This window comes from Littorina saxatilis, linkage group LG5, assembly GCF_037325665.1.
Source record: "Littorina saxatilis isolate snail1 linkage group LG5, US_GU_Lsax_2.0, whole genome shotgun sequence".
In the NCBI taxonomy this organism is placed as follows: Eukaryota; Metazoa; Mollusca; class Gastropoda; order Littorinimorpha; family Littorinidae; genus Littorina; species Littorina saxatilis.
In genome coordinates, this window is record NC_090249.1 from 55,554,485 (window position 1) to 55,577,220 (window position 22,736).

Below are 22,736 nucleotides of genomic sequence, written 5' to 3' on the forward strand. Positions count from 1 at the left end.
AATCTATCAAAACAAGAATACAGAGTTATCTCCCATTTGTTGTTCGCGATGGATGATGCACATACACTCAACAACAACAAAAAACTCTTTTCTGATCGATTCATTGAAAAAATGCTGGGAGCTGCATAATAAGCCAAAGAGCCAGTAATCTATATCTATATACGACTTGTGTGTGTCCGTGTGTCAGTTCCCGATGCACGGCCAAAGTTCTCGATGAATCTGCTTCAAATTTGGTGGGCAGGTACACCCCGTACACAATCTGGTCGATGAAAATTTTCAACACGTGCTCTCAGCGCGCAGCGCTGAACCGATTTTGGTTTTTATGTTCATCTTCCCAGATCCATTCCCAGTAACTCTTCCTTATCTTCTCCAGTGTTTTGCGTTTATCTCCCTTCCTTCGTGTGGCGTCAATTTGCCTGAAGTAGGTCAAACTCACCGTGCCATCAGCATCAGTTGCGTTGACGTCTGCCACCACTGTGCCGATATCCTCGGTGAAAGGGATGCGCACTGTGAGATCACCGTGCAAGAAGCCGGGCGAGAAGTTGTTCCTTGGCACCTGGATGACAACAGTGGCGGTGTCGGAAAGACGAGGGGTACCTCCGTCATGCACCACCAGCCGAGCCTTGAAAACAGTAAATGTGATAGTGTGAGCACACACTCAGTCAAACACACACAACAAACGCCACACATACACTCTACACGCACAATAAGCAAGAATGCAAAAATGAATTCCCCAGAAAGCAGTTTATGGCTGCCTGAATGGCAGGATAAAAACGGTCATATATACACACAAAAACCCACTCGTGCAAAAAACAGAAGTGTACGTGGGAGTTCCAGCCAATGAACGCAGAAGAAGAAGACTTGTATGTATGTTTCTGCAGTCCTCAAAAGCACAACAAAACGAAACGGTCAGTATTCAGCATTAGGCAGCTTAGCCAAGACAAAACTTACAATATACTGTGAGGCAGTATCCGTCTCCAGGACTGTGTTGGCACGAACACTGATGGCACCATTTGTTGGGTCAGCCTGGAAGAAGGTTGTTGTGCTGCCGTCACCAATCATCTCAAACACCAGGTCATTGAACGGGGACTGGAAGGACGAAAAAATACACCATTTTACACCACCAGAGAGCAAGAATCATAAAAAATACACCATTTTACACCACCAGAGAGCAAGACTCATAAAAAGAAAGGTAAATTTGATGAATGTGTAATTACAAACAACAAAACACATTCACAAGTATGTCAACCTAGTGGTCTATGAAGTAGACCGACATACAAATTATAAGGAGACAATTAACAACAACAAAATAAAAAAAATATGAAGCATCTGTTTCGGATTTCATTTGAGAGAAATTCTGCAAGAACCCATGAGACACAACTGTGGTTGACTTGTACATGATATGCTTGTGAACATTTCATAAATGCAGTAGTTAAATAAACAAATTAATTAGTCAAACTCTAAACAAGACTAGGAACCTATTTATTATAATGCACAACATATTCTTAAATGACAGCAAATGCAGAGCCTGATAACTGCTCATGCTGACATTTTGTTTTCTAATTACTGAAAGCAATACCACAATACTGTCTTTTTCTCTGCAGAAAACAGCAGTATGTCATAACTGAGTGATGTTTCACACATGTACAGTGGGTATCACTACACACAGCGTTTAGGAAGCTGATGCGCATTTACAGTGTGTATCATAGGCTTCTGCAAGTACTCAATCTGCAAGTTATCTACTCTTTCATATCTTATCTATAAAAGGGTGGGTGTGAGGGGGGGGGGGTATACGGAGGTGAGACGAAACCTTTAAGAACTGACCCTGCTGTCAAGGTTGGACACGGTGGGAGTGAAGACTGTGGTGCCAGCAACAGTGTTTTCCACAAGACCGTTAACAATGTAGTTGTCAGTGTTGGTGAAGACAGGCTGAGTGTTGCGGATAACAGTCACAGTCACTGACGCTACTGAACTCTGCTGTCCAGCCCCGTCCCTCAGTCGGATGCCATACTGTTACACAAACAACAAACGTCAAAATAAAAGGACTATCAAGTTTAGCAATGGTTCACTCTTTCATAAATTCAGTTTTACAGATTCAGGTGTGACAAGTCTGAAACTTGAGTCTACCACATAATACAAAAGACAAAAGTGTGCCCTGAAACAGACACAGTTGTAGACACTATAAAGACAGACCCCGAATTTGAAGCATCAAAAGGAAAAACACTTACCCTGAACACATTCTCGTTCCTGTCAGGGTACTGCCACTGTGAGCGTAGAGAGACAAGCCCACCATTGACGTCAATACCAAAGTAGGTCAGCACTGTGTCGTTGCCCACTGCCTCATAGTAGATGTCACTGTACGGTGGCTGTTACAAGAGAAAGGGAAATGGTTAAAGGATTGAGTTGCTCAACAATGGCTGTTCATGATGGCCCAACAAACAGCGCCGATTTACAACTTGCACTTCAGAGATTCGTGTCACTAAATCTCAGTGTAAAAACAAAAAGTTGCAGTTCAATCATGAAAAAGACTTTTAACGATGTTCCCGTGAATGTGTTTGCTTAGTTTTCAATCCTCTTTCAAATTCACAACTACTTTGAGAAAAGAAACCATTGCCTTTCTCAGAGTATCAGCTGCAAATCCTCTGTAAAGCAGAAGACTCACATAAGCTGAAAAGCCGTATCATGCATGCTTCAGAGTATCATGGCACTCTGTTCAAAACAACTTCTACAGTGAACTTTTGCGTGAACATAGAGAACTTTGCATGAACTTTGACACAAAATAAAAGCAATAACTCACCACAGTATCATCATCCTGAGCTTGCACAACGAGGAATGGGATGTTCACAGCCTGAATCTCCAAGATTTCGTAGTTGTAGGTTTGTGTCAGGAAACGAGGCGGGTTAAGATTGCGGACGACATCAATGGTGAGGGTGCCTGTGCTGGATCTGGTGGCAGCTCCAGCATCATCAAAAGCCTCGATCAGGACCTGTTAGCAGAGAACATTTCTAACAATCATTTAAGACAACATCAGGGATCGGCCTGACCTTACAAGCAAACCAGCACCTGCATGTAGGTAGACAAAACAAAACTATCTTAAATATTTGAACGATGGACGCAATAACCTGGTGGTTAAGACGCAAACCTTCAAACTGGAAGGTTCGGGTTTTGAATTCCAGCTGTGTTTGGTGGGCTAAGGGCAAAGATTTATATGATGTGTACTCACAAACACAAGACCAAATACGCACGAAAAAGATCCTGAAATCCATGTCCGAGTCAGGTGGAATAGACACACAAAATTACTCAACATGCATACCCCAAGACCCCATGACTGTCTAATTGACAGGGGAAAAGGGCCGTACACATATTAAAGCCAACTCGCACAAAGCATGAGTGCACATGGGAGTTGCAGCCCATGAACACTTAAGACGAAAGAGAAGAAATAATGTAATTCTTTTGTTTTCAAGTCTTTTTGTGATTGCAGGAATGCCTAGAGACTACTCGTTTCAGACTTTTTTTGCGTATAAAATGTTTATTACTCAAGCTACAAAAAAAGATAATTGAGTTTTGACATCTGTTTTGGGGAGTTTCTTGCAACAGAGACTAACACACATATAGACATGCTATTGAGCAAGCAGACAGCTGTGATAATTGCCAAACTACCATCCCAAAAGAGAGATCTGTGTCAAGTAACTCCTTGTGGAACAATCACCTAGCTAAAAGCCTGGAGTTGGCAAGCAAGAAAGTATAAAAATATCACCATTCATGCCAAGTTCTTGCAGTGTATGCCTGGGTAGTGCCAGACGACACGCTGTAAAATAAATAAACAGCTAAAAGCCTGGAATTAGCAAGTAATCAATCATAAATTTATCGCCATTCATTATAAGTTCTTACAGTGTACGCCTCGGCATTGTCAGAAGTCAGAGCGTTGCGAAGAGTGACTTCACAAGTGCTGGAGTTGACTTCAAACATGTTGGAGGCTCTTCCTTCTCCCACAATGCGATAACTGACTCGTCCATAGTCAGCCTGAAACACAGAGGAAAAACAATGTTCAATCACACGCTATAACCTCAAGCATAAGACATAAGAGGTCACATCAATTACAGGCTTGAAAGGTACGCACGCGCACAGTAAACCAGAACTCACTTCTGTGTCGTTATCCCTGGATGTGCAAGTGAAGATCTCCACTGTGAGGCCGGTGTCAGTGCGGACTGATCGTGCCGTATTTGGTGGCATGTTCAGGATCTCTGGGGTGAAGTCATTTCGAATCACACTGACCGTCAGCGTACCTGGCTCGCTGGTCAGTCCTCCATCATCAACTGCTCTCACATTCACCTGGACAAAGGATGAAAACTGATACAGTGGAACCCCCTTTTAAGACCTCCGAAATTAAGACTCCCTCCCTTTCAAGACCTTGTTTTCTCAGACTTTCTGTTCATTAAACCTCTGTAAAGTTACCCCCGTTTTAAGACTCCCTCCTTTTTAAAACCTCATTTTCTCAGATTTTGGGGAGAGGTTCCATTCTACATCCAGAGACATGAAGACAAACACATGGGTTATTCAAATGTGCAAATAATGATGTTAAGCTTACAAAGCTTTTGAAAGGAGAAAAACTGATACATCCATGATAAGCTTAATAATAAAGCCTTAAAAAGAGAGAAAGAATAAGAACAAACCAACACAAAACAAAATGAATTGATCACAAGAAGGGCAAAGCCCATACGACTCGCATGCTTGACCTTGACATGACCTTGACCTTCAGGGTCAAGGTCAAATAACTAAACCTAGCAATGACATCATACACTAAGAACTGCTTTACACATTTTTCCTACCAAAATACATGTGACCTTGACCCAAGGTCAAGGTCATCCAAGGTCATGCAACACAAAGCTGTTAATTCAAGACATAGGAAGTACAATGGTGCTTATTGGCTCTTTCTACCATGAGATATGGTCACTTTTAGTGGTTCACTACCTTATTTTGGTCACATTTCATAAGGGTCAAAGTGACCTTGACCATATGTGACCAAATGTGTCTCATGATGAAAGCATAACATGTGCCCCACATAATTTTCAAGTTTGAAACAGTTATCTTCCATAGTTCAGGGTCAAGGTCACTTCAAAATATGTATACAATCCAACTTTAAAGAGCTCCTGTGACCTTGACCTTGAAGCAAGGTAAACCAAACTGGTATCAAAAGATGGGGCTTACTTTGCCCTATATATCATATATAGGTGAGGTATTGAATCTCAAAAACTTCAGAGAAAATGGGAAAAATGGGAAAAATAGCTGTTTTTTAGACAACATTTATGGCCCCTGCGACCTTGACCTTGAAGCAAGGTCAAGATGCTCTGTATGTTTTTTGGGGCCTTGTCATCATACACCATCTTGCCAAATTTGGTACTGATAGACTGAATAGTGTCCAAGAAATATCCAACGTTAAAGTTTTCCGGCCGGCCGGACGGACGGACGGACGGACGACTCGGGTGAGTACATAGACTCACTTTTGCTTCGCATGTGAGTCAAAAATGCTGAATGAACAGATCTCTGCATATTTACCACAAACGAGTTGCCTGCCACTCCAACCATGGTTCTACGCAGGTACACATCGCCATTGGAGCCGATGAAGAACAAGTTCTGGAATGGTGAGCTGGTCTCGAAGCGGTATGAAACAATAGATCCCAGCTGGAATAAAAACAAAACAATGCAAAATCCAATCTATTACCTAAGCGCATACAGTCAAAAAGCTTTTGTGATTATGAAGAAAACAATACCATTTAAGAAAATTTCCGAGCTTACCCAAATAATGTGCGGTTGTGAAACTAAGATTAGTGACAACATCACCCGAGAATAACTGTCCTCATCTCACATGAGAAAGGTTTTACCGTAAACAAGCAGGCTCAAAGCAAAAGCAATGTGACAGTTGTAGCTAAATACTTTAGAGACCACAAATTAAAACCAATGACAGATAATATAGAAACTCAATCTCACACACACACACACACACACACATAATGCTACAAACCCCTGTCACATCCTGGTCAGCAGCAGTGAGTGGAATAATCCGGTTGAGAATGTCTTGAGTCTCGCGAATGGTGACCCTGAAATTTGGGCCCTGGCCAGTCCACCTTGGCGGGAACAGGTTGCGACGCACGTTGACCGTAAGTGTAGCCTGGGCTTGGGGCAAGCAGAACCCGTCACTGGCGATCACTTGCAACTGGGTAAAAATGGAAGAATAAAGAATAAAATGAGCGGATATTGGACACTGTATTATGGGGCAGGCAGAACCCGTCACTGGCGATCACTTGCAACTGGGTAATAATTGAAGAAAGAACGAAGAAAAGAAAATGAGCGGAGACTGGACACTGTATTATGGGGCAGGCAGAACCCGTCACTGGCAAGAGGAAAAAATGAGCGGAGATTGGGCACTGTATTAAACCAATCACAGTTACTCTTTGATTTCTGTTTATCTCAGGCTCACATCCATACCTTTTATTCTGCTAAAATCTTTCAGGTGTTTTGCCATTCACAGAAAGCTTCCTCTACACAGACAAAACTGCACGAACAGAGGGTCTACAAATCCTACTGCCTGCTTTTCACCAAAAAATTATCAATCAGCAATTGCACAATTTTATTTTTACAACACAAATTAAATTGCACAGGATGAATGCCAAAATCCAGACAGTAATAAACACATAAGCTCTTCACCTCTTAAAAAACTAACAAACAATACCTTGTAGACCAGATCATTTCGGTTCTGTATCACACTGTTCACAGTGATCTGTCCAGAGTTTGTATCGATGAAAAACAGTGAGTTGGCTCCATCACCGGCCAGACTGTATGTTGGTGTGCCGAAATATGGCTGCAAAACAAAAATACAGTACAGTATTTAGCTTTCTTTTCTTTCCCAAACAGCGACTGCAAGATCTATCAAACATTTTCAACGCTCATTCTTTCATTCTGGGAAAGCACAATAAGAGTGCAGAATGACGCAAACAGTGAGATGGTGGTGAAGATCCTCACATGGTTTGTATTAATCCAGAAATAACTACTCTACAACAAGAAGTGTAGGTGACAGTACTTGAGAAGTATATACCATAAAAGAGTTTATCTCAGAGATTATGATTGAGTCTTTTTCACGTCTGTTTTATCTGTAAACTTAAATGTAGGGATACACTTTAGCGGCCAAAACATTAAATTTTCTGCCAGCACACAGGGTCATGGTATTAAGATGATGATTGTTGACACAAAAATCATCCTCGTTGTAAACTGCTTTAATGTATGTAGACTTGATAGTGAACAACAGCATGAACCGGAAAGTACTCCACTTGTCGTACTGCTAGACAAACTGTAGTGGTTGTACAACTACATCAATAAGGCTCTATTTGTGTGGGTGTATGTCTGCATGTGTTTGTGCATGTGTGTATGTGTTTGTGTATGTGTATGTGTATGTGTGTGTGCATGTGTGCTTATGTCCCGGCTTACATATCTGTCTGTGCATGTAAACACTCATGCATATACATATGTATGCAACCGTTTCCCCACATCTAAATCAACAACTGCAATGATGTCTCATCAACTCGGAACACCTACTGTGTTGTCGTTGTCTCGTGCTTGTGCAGTGAAGATGAGACCGGTGTCTGTCTCATTGATGGTGATCTCTGTTGGCAGGTTGTTGCTGAGGTCAGGACAGTTGAGGTTCCTCTGCACTGTCACTGTCACTGTGGCTGTGTTGGTGCCGGGTCGAGATGGGTTGCCGCGATCACGAACATTGACGTTGAACTGCAAAGAACGGAACATAAAAAATCTCATACCTCTCCACAAAAAGGTCTGGACGTTGAACAGCAGAAAAAAACATTAAAGATAAAGCTATCACTGTTCCTACAATAAATCAACATGAGAATGCCAGCCACTGTTCAGGATGAGCAAAGAAACCTCAAAACATTTGGAGCGTATTTTACTTTAGTAAGGGGAAAGCTGGAAAACTCAAGTGTTCCTTAATCTATTCAGCTTAAAATGTTTCACAGGTGAAAGCACAATTGCATTTGACTTGTTATGAAGAACATAAGAAAATAGTCACACACACAGCAGAGGAAAGTGGTAAAAAAACACTCACCACGTATGACTGGGATCTGAGAATGTCTAGCGTGAGATCACTGTTGACAACAATGACACCAGACGATGCTATGACACCAAAGTAGTTTGTAGAGCCTGGAGCAAGGCTGTATGTCACTTCACCGCTTCCCGGCTGAAAAGGACAGTTAACAAGCATCAACAGTCTGTGGGAAAAGACTCATGTCCACAGTCAAAACAGAATAACAGAAAAGGAGTAACAGCTTTACAGAAAGTGAGGCAAGAGTGAGACAATTCAGAACGTCTCACACACACACACACACACACACACACACACACTCACACACACACACACACACACACACACACACACACACACACACACACACACACACAGGTATGAAAGGCTGTTACCTTTGGAGCATCTGCATCAGTAGCCAAAACCTGTCCAAAGGACACACCTAGCGGCTGGTTCTCGCGGACGGTCAACTGATAGTCGGTGGGATTGAAAGAAGGAGCGTTGAGGTTGCGCAGCACAGTGATGGTCAGTACACTTGTGTCTGTTCGCACTGGCGTTCCACCATCAGCCACGAAAAGTTGAACCTGTGTATAACAAAAATATATTAAAAAACAAGAAATTCCTTCGAGGTAGGAAAAACACCCCCGTTGGTCAAAGGGAAATAACCATTCTCACTGCACCCATTCTCACTGCCACCAACTGAGAAGGTTATTTCCCTTTGACCATGAATATGTTTCTCTATAAGTCCTTGTAGAATCTTAATCCACCAATAACTCCCTAACCGTGTGTTTGACTGGTCCCAATTTTTGTAAGGACCGTCTCAGGAATGTATAGTATGGAATAATGCTGATATTGCAACCGTTATTAAAATTGCTCTGTATGCAGACGATATCACCCTTTTTTTAAAGGATGAGATTGATATGTATTATGCACTTGAAATAATGAATGATTTTTCTAGCTTTTCAAGCTTAAGGATACATAAGAGAAAGTCTGAGGCGATGTGGTTGGGTAGTAGGAAACATTGTGATGAAACATTTTATAATTTTATTTGGAAGAAGAAGTTGAAGATTTTGGGTGTATATTTTTGTAATGATAAGAGTGCTTCTTTGGTAGAAGATAACTGGACTGGAAGAATAAGGAATATTAAGCGATTGATTTGTGCATGGGAGAAGCGAAATTTGAGCATTGTAGGGAAAATATGTATTGTGAAAACGTTTTTAATTTCACAATTTGTGTATATTATGCAAGCGTTTGTATTACCTGACTGTGTTTTGAATGAAGTCAATACCTTATTGTTTAGATTTTTGTGGCGAAAAAGAGATTGTAATCGGAAGGCCTTTGAAAAGGTGAAAAGAAGCGTTGTATGTTTTGAAATTGAAAAAGGTGGTTTAAAAATGATCGATATTAGGCAAATGCAAATCTCTTTTTTATTACAATGGGTTTCACAACTTACTACATCAAATGAAAATGATAATTGGAGTTTCACTCCAAAGATGATGTATTTGCGTTTTGGAAAACATTTTGAATGTTTCTTATCGAATGTAAACAGTGCAAGATTTAAAGGGTTAGACCTAGTGAAATCACACTTTTGGAAAGCAGTATTAAAATATTGGCTGGATAATAACCACTACGATCGTGGGACAATCGGGCCGATTTTATTATGGAATAATGCATGCATAACGTATAGTGGCAAAGTTTTATTTTTTGAGAGTTGGATACAACGAGGTGTATTGGTATTAACTGACATTGTACGTTCGGGAGACATATATTATCATACCAAGGGTATAATTATGTGATTTGATTGGATATTCGCCAAACCGAATTCTTGAATATAATGTTGTAAAAGCTGCTGTGTCATTATTTATGAGGAAAAATGCTGTAAATATGACTGATGATGTTTGTATTACCTTACCACTGTTTAACGGCAAAAATGTGTTAAGTGCCAGCGAATACAGGAAAGAGATTATTAATATGAAAACAGATGTACCATGTTCCGGAGGATTTTGGAAGAGAAAGTTTAATGTAGAAATTGATGAACGATCCTGGATAGTTGCCTATCAGTCAACACAAGAGACTAGATTAAGAGTTTTACACTGGAAAATTATGCACAACATTTATCCGACCAACATTCTCCTGTGTAAAATGAAAGTAACGGAAACTAATAAATGTAATTACTGCTGTGATGTAACTGATTTCATTGAACACTTCTTTTTTGAATGCCCGGTTGTATACAAATTCTGGAAGTTTATTGAAGAATTTATTTTTCGTACTTTAGAAATTAAGATTATTTTGAATGTTAGTGATGTTTTATTTGGTATGCATTATGTAATGGTGAGAAAGGCAACTATGTATAAATTGAACCACATTATCTTAATCGGAAAGATGTGCGTTAGTATATATAAAAAAACAAATTCGTTTTTACCGTTGGAAAGTATTTTTAATAGGCAGTTACAGATAAGAAGCATTTTTGTGTGAGTGTTCGAAGAACAAAACGTTAAAAAAGTTAGCTTGTTGTTCTCGATAAGTTGTATTTAATTCATTGTATGAGATATTGTTAATTGTTGTTATTTATGTGAATAAAATTGTTTGAAAAAAAAAAACCCTTCTTTTTTTGTTTTCACTATGCAGTAGCAATAAAAAAAAAATTTTAAAAAAATTAAAAGAAAAAGGAATGTATAGAACCTGTTCACCAAGTTTGGTGACGATCGGTCCGTTCATTCTTGAGATCTATATGCGAACACAAACACACAAACACACAAACACATCGAGCGAAACCTATACACACCCCTATACCGGGGGTGTAAAAACCAGTGAGTGAAAGTGACTTGGGGCATTCAAGGCCATTCCAGTATCATAAAAACTAACATAGGGTTCTTGCAGGTCAGACAGGTTAGAGTTTCATTCACATGCATGAAAATACAAATATAAACACATAATCCTGCATGTACACAGACACTAACTGTCACGGTTCACTTTTGTTAAAACTGATGGTTTCCATTTTTGCCCGAGACATGTGGTAGAAGGGAGGGAAGCCAGGTTAGGAAAACAAAACAAGGTTAAGAGTTATCAAACCTTGTGTCAAAGTGAGACGATCACGTGAGTGTGACAGACAGGACGACAGTTGTAACCTAAACTCGGGGCGGGGATGTAGCTCAGTCGGTAGCGCGCTGGATTTGTATCCAGTTGGCCGCTGTCAGCGTGAGTTCGTCCCCACGTTCGGCGAGAGATTTATTTCTCAGAGTCAACTTTGTGTGCAGACTTTCCCCGGTGTCCGAACACCCCCGTGTGTACACGCAAGCACAAGACCAAGTGCGCACGAAAAAGATCCTGTAATCCATGTCAGAGTTCGGTGGGTTATAGAAACACGAAAATACCCAGCATGCTTCCTCCGAAAACGCCGTATGGCTGCCTAAATGGCGGGGTAAAAACGGTTATACACGTAACATTCCACTCGTGCAAAAAACACGAGTGTACGTGGGAGTTTAAGCCCACGAACGCAGAAGAAGAAGAAGAAGAAGTAACCTAAACTCACAGCGCGAGGACATGAAGTGTCGGTCTCAGGTGGTTCTCGATTGAACTCCTGACAGGACGGAAAGTGTGAAAGCTTGTTTGAATTCCGTTTCCCTAGAACAGTGTGGTGTGGTGTCTTCAAGGAAGAAAGCCCTTGTTCAAATGGCTTCTGTCAAGATGATGTTTTGCTCAGAGCACAGGCGGAAGATATCGTCCACTGGACTACTACTATCACAGAAAGACTACAAGGTACGTCACTCACCTTCGAGTCTTCTGTGTTCTTGGAGTCGCTTCCTGGGGAAAAATATTGTTCAAGACGGTTTGCCTCTTCCTACAGTCTGTGTAAGGTCAAATAAATACAGTTGAATGATTGTTTGAACTGTGTGTACCTTTAATTTTCAGCTTCCGTCCCTTGCAGGTTGTTATTAACCATCATTTGGACGAATCTTCGTTTGCGAGCCGCTAACTTCCACTTGGCGTCAAACTCATGCATCCGCACCGAATATGCATACCAGCGCTCATTGGTCTTAAACATATGTAAATATTGTGAAGCAAAGGAAAGCTACCCACGGGAAAATAATCATCGAATATCCTGTTATTAACCAATGAGCGCTGGTATGCATATTCGGTGCGGATGCATGAGTTTGACGCCAAGTGGAAGTTAGCGGCTCGCAAACGAAGATTCGTCCAAATGATGGTTAATATTAATAATAACAACCTGCAGCGGACGGAAGCTGAAAATTAAAGGTACATACAGTTCAAACAATCATTCAACTGTATTTATTTGACCTTACACAGACTGTAGGAAGAGGCAAACCGTCTTGAACAATATTTTTCCCCAGGAAGCGACTCCAAGCACACAGAAGACTCGAAGGTGAGTGACGTAGCCTACCTTGTAGTCTTTCTGTGATAGTAGTAGTCCAGTGGACGATACCTTCCGCCTGTGCTCAGAGCACAGGCGGAAGGTATCGTCCACTGGACTACAGCACAGGCGGAATGTATTGTCCACTGGACTACTACTATCACAGAAAGACTACAAGGTACGTCACTCACCTTCGAGTCTTCTGTGTTCTTGAAGTCGCTTCCTGGGGAAAAATATTGTTCAAGACGGTTTGCCTCTTCCTACAGTCTGTGTAAGGTCAAATAAATACAGTTGAATGATTGTTTGAACTGTATGTACCTTTAATTTTCAGCTTCCGTCCGCTGCAGGTTGTTTTTAACCATCATTTGGACGAATATTCGTTTGCGAGCCGCCAATATCCACTTTGTGTCAAATCATGCATCCGCACCGAATATGCATACCAGCGCTCATTGGTTAATAACAGGATATTCGATGATTATTTTCATTGGTCGACTCGGAAATCGTCTGCATCGGTTCCGTATGCCCGACATTAAAATTATGCAGCAATCGTTTCTGCTGGAATGGATAAGAAAGCTGCATACGGCTACTGATACGGAAAAATGGTCATTCATCCCAATAGCGCAGTTCTCTCAACTGGGTAGAGACCTGACTTGTTTTCATGCCAAAGTAAAATGGAAGCAATTTAAAAAAGAACATGTTAATTTGGCCCCTTTTTGGGAGGAGGCCCTAAAAGTCTGGACAGAGAATAACACCCACACAGAAATAGAGAACCCACTGTTGGTAACAGTCTGAAATAATAAAAACATTATGTATCGAAATAATGTGTTATTTTTTAAGAAATGGGCTAATTGTGGGATCGCATTAGTTGGTGATATATGTGTTAATAACAGGGTGTTATCCCTAGATCAGATTATAGTGAAAATGGGTACTTATCCTTCACTGATGTTAGAGTATAATGTGGTAAAGACTGCTGTTACCTCGTTTATGAAAAGATATCCGGCGTATATGCTCATGCAATCCAATGAAAACAATGTTCTGCTTTTCGACCATAAAGAGTTATTTACAGCACGTTCTTATAGATTACATTTAATAAGTAAAACTGAACACAACCCTTGTCTGAATTTCTGGATGCATAAGTTTAATATAGAAATAACTAAATGGCATTGGCTCATCGTAAGGAATGTATCTAAAGAATCAAGACTGAGAGAATTGCACTGGAAGATACTGCATAACATATATCCGACTAATATTTTGCTGTGTAAAATGGGAATTAGAATGAATAACAAATGCTCATTCTGTCCAGATAAGATTGATTTTGTGGAACATTTCTTTTATGAATGTTCTGCTATACATCCAATTTGGGAAAGAATAACCAATAAGGTATTTCAGCAGTATAATGTTAATATAAAAATTGATGTTCAAACAGCACTGTTAGGATACATGAAAACACCTGGTATGTCAAACAATTTAGTAAACTATATCAATTTACTTATTATTGTGGCAAAAATGTGTGTTGGAAAATTCAAATACGGGAAACCAATAGAAATTGTGTGCATGTTTAATTCAGAGTTAGATTTGCGACACATATAGACTGAGAATAATGGTAATTGTAAAATAGTTAAATAAAATTGTCCATTGTTGGTATTTGTCCATGATAGAGGTGAAAAGATTAGGGTAAAAGAAGTAAATCTAAATATGTGTGTTTAAGCTGTTGATTTAAAAATGTAAGAAAAAAGAAAAAAGAAAGAGGGAGAAGGAGAAAAAAAAAAGAAAAAAAAAACCCAGGATATTCGATGATTATTTTCATTGGTCGACTGAAATCGTCTGCATCGGTTCCGTTCGTGTAACGAAGAGTGGCAACGATATGGCAGAGCCCAACGTTATCCAAGCTGCCCTTGGGGGGGCATAATTTTTGTTTGTTAGGTCAAGCCGGCACAGGAAAGTCTACTTTAGTTAAAAAATTAAAATGTCAACTGGAACAAACAGGAAAAACAGTCCGCATCACGGCAACAACAGGGGTGCGTTGCATAGAGCGGACGTTCTGTTCGCGAAGAGACAAAAAGTTTTCATGTTGTAAGCAACGCTATGTTCGCAGCGAACTCAATTCTACCCTCTCTACCCACTTTCAAGTAAATGGACCCATCTCTTCGCTGACGGCCGAGTCCATGCATGCATATTAGGGGCGATCATGCGAACAGTCGCTTTGTACTTGGAACAGCCCTCCCTACCCGCACTGACCAAAGTAGACGAGTCCAATCGCTTACAGCTCAGTCCATGAGTACATTTTAGGGGTGACGCTATGCATTGGGCCTCAGGATATCTGTGTGTGTGTGTTTGAGTTTCGTACCCCACGTGGAGAAGCAGGGCCTTTCCTTTTTACATTTAGTCAAGTTTTGATTTTTTTTGGTGGTGGTCAGATTTGACAGTTGGATTTCTTGTCGAGTCCGTGAAAAAGTGTTGTGGTCTTCATGTCAGTCAATAAAGGTTGATTAAAGGGGAATGTTCAGGAGAAAAAAGCCCGCGTGCGCTCTCTCTCTCTCTCTCTCTCTCTCTCTCTCTCTCTCTCTCTCTCTCTCTCTCTCTCTCTCTCTCTCTCTCTCTCTCTCTCTCTCTCTCTCTCTCTCTCCGTCTCTATCTATCTATCTCTCTCTCCCTCTCTCTCTCTCTCTCTCTCTCTCCGTCTCTCTCTGTTCATCTGTCTGTTTCTCCCTTCCTTTCTTTTTCTCGATCTCTCTATCTGTCTCTCTCTCGCGCCCCCTCTCCCTCTCGCCCTTCCGCATACACGCGCGCGTAAACACCCCCCCCCCCACACACACACCCAAATATATGTTTACATATACACATGCACACGTGCGCACTCACTCACACATTAACATACACAAACAGTAAAACACATATAAATACAAACACGCGCGCACACACACACACACACACACACAGACACACACACACACACACACACACACACACACACACACACACACACACACACACAAGTGTCACTACTGATCTGCACGCATTCTTCTCGCTCTGACTTTTTGTGGACGTCAGCCTTTTCAATCTTTAGTCCGATCTCGTAAAATAAAGCAGATAACGCAACCTTGCAGCAAATACAAGATGACACACTTAAAGTGCCATGCAGTAGCGTATGTTACTACCAAAACACCCAAGCAAATACAGTACTCCTCGGATAAGGTGACCCCCCTTGGGACCAAACAAAAATCGTGATCTTATCCGAGGGACACGTTAACCGATCCTAGGATAAGATCAATTTCAGTAGAAAAAAATGAATCTTAGCCGAGGAGATCAGAGTTTAGTTTGAGGCCCCATAAAAGACTTCCCGCCAATTGAAAGTCAATGACGTGATAATGGGCAGATCCAGAGAGAGACACACACTGACATCACATACTGACATACAGACACTGACACAGAGACCATCAGCAGCATTAGAGAGAGAGAGAGAGAGAGAGAGAGAGAGAGAGAGAGAGAGAGAGAGAGAGAGAGAGAGAGAGAGAGAGAGAGAGAGAGAGAGAGAGAGACAAGATCAAGAACAAATCTTTAATTGTATAAGGCCATAAGGCCACAGCCCCTTACAATAGTGGTTAAAATAACAGCAATAGTATCTGCACAGTTATAAATTATAGTCACGCATAAAATTCAACAAATACATTAAGACCCTGATGACATGTCACTGAACCTGATTTATAAGGGTTCGTCTCTTCTGTAACATGAAGAACACAAAACTGCTGAAGCTGTTCATCACATGATCCTCATTGCTGCCACAGAAATACACAAGTTGTTGTTGCAGCGTCTTAGAGTTCAAGATTTTCAAATACTTTGCTCGAAGGTCTTGATAAAAAGGACATAAAAATACAACATGGTGTTCATCTTCTTTATCAGCTGTACAGAGAGGACAGTTTCTTGTCGTTTGGTTTGGTGCGTACCGAAACTTGTGAGCGTTGATTTCGGATACTCCTGCGCGGAAACGAGTAAGAGCAACTCTGTACTTAATATCTTCGATTAATTCAATGTATTTCTCTTTTTCCAAGCATGTTTTGTAACAATTATAAATGTCGAAACGTTCACTGCATTCTAAAAAGGAGAACCATTCTTGACAAAAACAATCTTGTAAACGTCTTTTAAACTCTTGTAAGAAACACTTCTCATTCCCAACCATTCCGTACATCCACACAGCAGCAAAACCATTACAACCTAAAAAGACTCTGCACATGTGAGACCCAATTTGTGTGGCCCTTCGATGCCAAATTACATAAAGCTTTATATGCAATTTTGTAATATCTTGAATCAGGTTGCTTCAACAGTGTAAACCAGTATTTCACACATCTGACTGCAGCGGATGTCTTCCCAATTCACCATACACAATGTTGTTTGGAGTTCGAATTGTCACTTTCAGAAACTTTTTACACGCAAACAGGTGGACCCTTTCCACAGAGTCCTACTTTCCATATCCCCATAGCTCTGAACCATACAAGAGCATAGGGGCGATCCGTGCGTCAAACAGTTTGAAAAAACACCTTTGCCGAATATCCCGAATGGCAGCCAAGTCTGTTCAGTAATCTAACGATTTCGATCACTCCCTTTTTCACCATGGTTGTCTTTGTTTCTACTGCAATGTTCCAGCTCAGTTGGGTGGAAAGGGTTACACCGAAATATTTAAACGAGTTCACAACCTCAAGACGATCCATTCCGTAGAACCACTTCTCTTTCTGTGCAATGTGCCCGCCCTTTCTAACAAGAGGCGAAGCCTTCAAGGCTCACGTAAGAAATAGACAAACAGTAACACAAACTCAATCACTTCGTCACACATACACACCCACACACACAGTAAGCTTATAGCGTGGGGAGCCTGTCCAGATTTATGCTTAGACCCCAAAAAAATGGTTACAGAAAGTTTTTTTGTTGCAACGCATTTAGATAGCCTGTCTCAACATTCCCAACGAGTTATACCGTTGGCAGCCTCTGCATAACTTTTTTATGACGGTTTGATTACGTCACATATAAAAACCCTTGTTTCTGCCAATAACGCCGCAAAATTCCACTCTACGCCGCTTCATTAGCCTACCATCATCTATAAGGAACACTTTATTAAGCCGGTGGACGGACAAGGGTCAAGTGTATGTGCAGACCAAGAAACGGTATCCATGTCCCACCCCCGTGTCACCACAGTAAAACGTAAAAGACCTTGGTCATTCTGCTATTAGTGCAGTTAGCTGATTACACCTTAACACGCGCACACCTGGTTAGCACCACTCTTGTTGCTGCAAGCTTTCATTTGGAGGAAGCTACCCGAATTTCCCAGCCCTGGGATAATAAAATAATGAAAATGAAATGAACAATAACGCATTGCAATGCGTTGTTCACGTACGGACGATAAAAGAAATACGCATTCTTTAATATGACTATACCTATTCCTATCCCTTTGTCTTCTTCAGCAGAATACTTCCTAGGACGGCTTTCATTCAAAGTCATCTACAGGTGAAGAAAAGAGTGCATAACACAATAGGCCTACCTTTTGAGGAAAACATGATGGTTACGATGTTTCACTCTCGATTTCAAAAGACGGTAGAGGCGAGTTGCAGCAGCCAACACCGCGACATTCCCCACATCCAGATGTGCACTCTAGTCCGTGTTTCCTGCAGCTACACCGCTTTGTGTCACAACCACTTTTGCATGTGCAGCGAATCACCTTTAACACATCGGCTGGTGCTGCCGGCAGATCTGTTGTCACTGGAACAAGGATGCCATGCTCAAGTTTCCAGCCGTAGTCCGTGGGATCCATGGCCACTTTGAGTCCCATCCATTCTTGTACTTGCAAGTACACTCGCATGCTGTGGAATCGGGCAGCTGCTGAGGTGGGTGGCAGAGTGTGAACTTGCACAAACGTTGTTCCAACAGCTACCTTTGAACAGAAGAGTCGGTAGCGAAGTTCATCGAGACCCTCTCTGGAACTACCGTTGTAGAGCAGCACTAACGCCTTTTCACCTGCTGATAGGATATCCTCTAAGGTCGCATTGTCTTGGAGGAACACTTCAGCAAGTGTTTGCAACTGTAGGTTGTTTCTGAGTTTCTTCATCGAGGCTGCTTTTCCGACGCCATAGGGCCTAGAGGTTGTGTCGCTGCCGGTAAAGGCGTGGAGAAACAGGAGCAAGTGGCGCACGTTGCCAAGAGCTGCAATCAGCTGTTTGATGTTCCAGAACTTTGAAGATTTACCGGCCTGTTTGTCAGAAAAGAGCAGGATGTCATGTGCGTCTGCACATGCATGATGGCCTAACAATACCAACAGATCCGTGTCTTCGGCAATTACTGCAGTGACTTTTTCTCTGGCGCAGTGTGTTGCTGAGAGGACTATCTGCACGTCAGCGTCTGCTTTGGCATGGATAACTGTGCAGTTTTTTTTTAAGCTGTACCAAGTGCACAGATGAAACGCTGTTTGTTCTCTGCGTTTGCAAGAAACTGCTCTTTTGTGGATCTGAGAACCATGTCCGGTGAGAAATGGACAGCAGCCCCTCTACGCCCCTTTGTCCTCCGCAGGTGAGTCATGTCCTTCGTTGATGGCCCATACATATAGCCATCAAAGACAATGACAGCATGTGGGTACCGGGAGTTGACGAACTGTGTATAACCATCTATGATGCTCTGGAAGGTGTTTCCCCGCGTCCACGATCCTTGCAGCCTTTGAAGCAAAGAGCCTCCGTCAATGACGAACTGTACGTCGGCAGGAAAGTTTGAGCTGGGAGAACCTGCATGGGCAATAACCAGCTTCCACAGTTCATCCGCCAGGGTAGCTTTGTTCGGCTGTCTCAAAAATTCATGGGATTCAAACAGGGCTGAGGGGAAGCTGCACAGTTCAAACTGAAAGAGTTCTTTCTTGTCCTCGTATGTTGTGGTTGCCACTGTTATGAATCTCTGGAAGAGAAGCTGAGGGTCGACTGTGATCGAATGTCCATCAACCTTCAGTGACTTTTTTGTTCCCAGTGTTATGACTTGATCCTTCTTTTTTAAGACGAGATCCGACACTGTTTTCCCTTCCATGGCCTGCATTATGCCACACCCGACCTCTCTGGCCTTGGTAACGTTTACAGCCGCTTCCCCAACAACTCCAGTTGCAATGTTCCTGAGGGCCTGATCATCAGCAAAAGGGTTTCTGTCCAGGAGGTAAGACGTGATAACCATCATGTCTTTTGTGTCCCGAGCTGTTCTTGCTGACCCCATTTCTATATGCTGGTCACTTGAAAGTCGCCGTGTGCCTGTGACTTCTTGCATGGTATTGTTCACCTGAGCGCAGGCTGGCATGGAGAGCACCCACTTTGAACGCTGAAACTCAGTCATGCCTCTCCCTCTTGTTAGACCACCTGTTGTCTTTGCATCCCGCATCAGGGTCTGTTCTATCGCAAGATCTGATGAGATCCCAGCCCATTGGCGGTCACTTCGTCTCACAACGTGATTTCCTTCTGTGAAGCTTTTGTAGACATCAGGACTGGTTTTGTCAAGTTGGTTCATCATCTGCAGGTACAGATAGGCTGACTTGGTATACGAGTTGTGTCCAGCTGCTGCTAGATATGGCAGCATCTCCTTTACAACAGAAAGGTGAAGAAACCAATCTCCCGTCCTCTCAGCTTTCAAAAAGCGCTTCAAGATGTCAACCATTGCCATGTACAGTAACCAGAGTTCACTGGTTTTACTGCAAAATGAAAGTGTTCTTTCCTGTAGTTTCGTTCTGATTGTGACAAGATGTTGGCTGTTCTGGATCGACTCTGGAGTCAGCTAGCTCTCCCCTCAGAAGTTGGTCATGAAGAGAAGAAGCAGCCTTCAAATCTTCTCTACCTTCGAAGTCACGCAGTGCATCTCTCACTATTCCCTTCACATCAGAGGGGAGCTGGGAAACTGGTTCTAACTCTAGAACACCGTGAAGCTGCACAGCAGTGTCCTTATTGATGCTCAGTGCGTCAACTTGGTTCACATTGAGTTCAGACTCGTAAGGGGTCGAAAGTGTTCCTGTCTGCTCATCTTGCGTGTTTTTATCTCTATTCTTTTCTGTGTCACTTTCGGGCAGTGGCAGTGGCACACGGAATATGTCAGACAGCAACAGCATACTTAGTGCTGCGTCAACAAGTATGTGTCCTCGAACGGCACGCAGCACAGCTTTCCCTTGAAGCATGTTGCTCGCTGCGTTTGGTGCGTACACAGTAGACAGCACTTCATGAAGACCCGTTTCTTCCATCAGATGGCCAATACACGCCAGGAAACTCATTTCCAGATGGAAGGGTCCAAGGCGAAGGACAATGGCTTTAAGGTCGCTGCCAACTGGCTCACTGGAGATGATGCCAAGAGCTTTCCACCATAAGGGTTGGTCAAATGTCAACACAGGTGTCGTGTTGCTGCGCTTTGCCTGAGCACTGATGAAATGCAGGGTAGAAAATATGCACGTGGTGTCACTGGGATTCATGTCGATCATCGGCATAAATATTATGGATGACTGTCCTGGATATCTGCCCTTGTGGATGGCTTGCATGAAACCAGACCAAGATGGTCTGTCGGGTTGCAACAGCCAGCAAGCTTTCCACAGCAGATCCACCTTTGATGTTACATCTTCTACAAACACGTTTTCAAGATGTTCAAATTTCAGCTTCAGCAGGCCATCACACGCTTGTCTGTTGTAGTACTGAATGTCAACTTTAGCTCTTTTCACTATTTCTTCTGGCTTGACGTCAGTTCTTCTTCTGATCCTGTCTGTTTTTCCGATGGTGGGAGTGACAGTGGCGATCATTCCCATTCCATGAAATGTGTTGCACCCGTCAAGTGTTGCTGTGTTGTGGTCAAGGTTGTCTGCGATATATTGGGTAAAATGGCCATCAACTTGAAACGCAACGTTGTTTTCTGAAACGGCAGCATTCATTTCATAGGTCAGAACCTCCTTGTACGATGAACAGAATCCCAGAGAATACAATGTGTCAATGAGAAACTTTGAATCAAAACAGTGATGCATTTGCACAGCTAGTCCGATCTGTAGGGGACACAGCAACAATCGTGGGCGAGATGCCTGCATAATTGCCTGTCCAATCGATGAGACTTTCACGCTGGTTTCCTTTCCACTGAAGATGTTTTCAAGAAGAATCTGTAAGGACTTTGGAACAAACTCTAAGTTGGCGCCACGCGATGAAATGTCATCATCACTGGGGTACATTGCACGGGATGTCGGCACTGCTCTTATGTCATTCTTTAGCAGTTCTGCAGCGGTTTTGAGAATCAGCTCTTTCTGTGCATCCTCATCTTTGACCTTTTTTGCATAAAAGTTATGAAGAATTGAAGAGGCCGTCTTCCTGAATGTTACGACATTTGACTTGCCGTTGACTTCCGTGACGATGAGCTGCTCACCAAAATAATTTTGAAGTTCTTGTTTCATCGTCGGGTGGCTATAAGCATCATCAGTAAACTCCTTCATTTTGATAATCAGGTCGTTCACTGTTATCTGTTCGTTTTCATTTTGAACCAGGTAGGTAGCAACTTTCTCAAACGCTTCAGCTTTCCTCTCATCTTTCGGTCGACCAAGTTTCACCTGTTTGTTGCCTTGATGCGACTGAGTAAACTGTGGTGGTCTTTTCCTGCTCCGAAAGCAAAGACTACAGTTTTGATGGTAGACTGCATCAGCAGCTGGCAAATCTGATACAAACTCCAGTCTGCTTCGTACAATGTCTGCCCATTCATCACAGCGCTGCGAACAAACTTGAAAAATTGTGCGTTCAAAGTCAAGTGTCCTAACTGGATACACTTTGGGACCAGAGCGCGAGTCAAGGTTTGCTTCCTTGCCGCAAAAAAGGCAACATTTAGCAAAGTCAAAATATTCTTTCTGTGAGCGCAAATTCTGTGCTAGATTTGATAAAGCGTTCTCTTTTTCTGCTTTCTTCTTCAAAACGCTCTGAATGTTACGTGCATTCGTGTAATTGCGACGACAAACCTCGTGCACTGCTTCACCTTCTGATAGACAAACGGCATCACCACGTTCCAGACTAGCCTTGTTTATGGTATCTCTTCCTCTGTCTGTTGGCACAACAGTCTTCTCTCCAAGGTTGAGCGGATCACCACACAAAACACACAGCGCCATGGTTTGTAATTGGAACAAAAGCTGCAAAATAAATTAAACTGAGTATGAGTCATTCTGTTTTATATCACTTTAGACATTTAATCTGGCAGGGAATCACACACACACACACACACACACACACACACACACACACACACACACGCACACTCACA

General features: G+C 42.2%; 1 protein-coding gene across 1 annotated transcript in view; it reads right to left on the reverse strand.

Moving 5' to 3' along the window:
* Positions 1–22,736, reverse strand: part of LOC138967811 (protocadherin Fat 4-like) — a 147,248-nt gene that overhangs the window by 55,233 nt on the left and 69,279 nt on the right. Inside the window, exons 31-43 of the mRNA XM_070340468.1 lie at positions 8,485–8,673; positions 8,114–8,245; positions 7,591–7,779; positions 6,731–6,859; positions 6,023–6,214; positions 5,557–5,682; positions 4,144–4,332; positions 3,892–4,023; positions 2,798–2,986; positions 2,229–2,366; positions 1,825–2,010; positions 952–1,089; positions 437–622 (exon numbers count right to left, since the gene is read on the reverse strand). Of these exons, the coding sequence (XP_070196569.1) occupies positions 437–622; positions 952–1,089; positions 1,825–2,010; positions 2,229–2,366; positions 2,798–2,986; positions 3,892–4,023; positions 4,144–4,332; positions 5,557–5,682; positions 6,023–6,214; positions 6,731–6,859; positions 7,591–7,779; positions 8,114–8,245; positions 8,485–8,673 (2,115 nt within the window). The remainder of the gene's footprint in view (positions 1–436; positions 623–951; positions 1,090–1,824; positions 2,011–2,228; positions 2,367–2,797; positions 2,987–3,891; positions 4,024–4,143; positions 4,333–5,556; positions 5,683–6,022; positions 6,215–6,730; positions 6,860–7,590; positions 7,780–8,113; positions 8,246–8,484; positions 8,674–22,736) is intronic.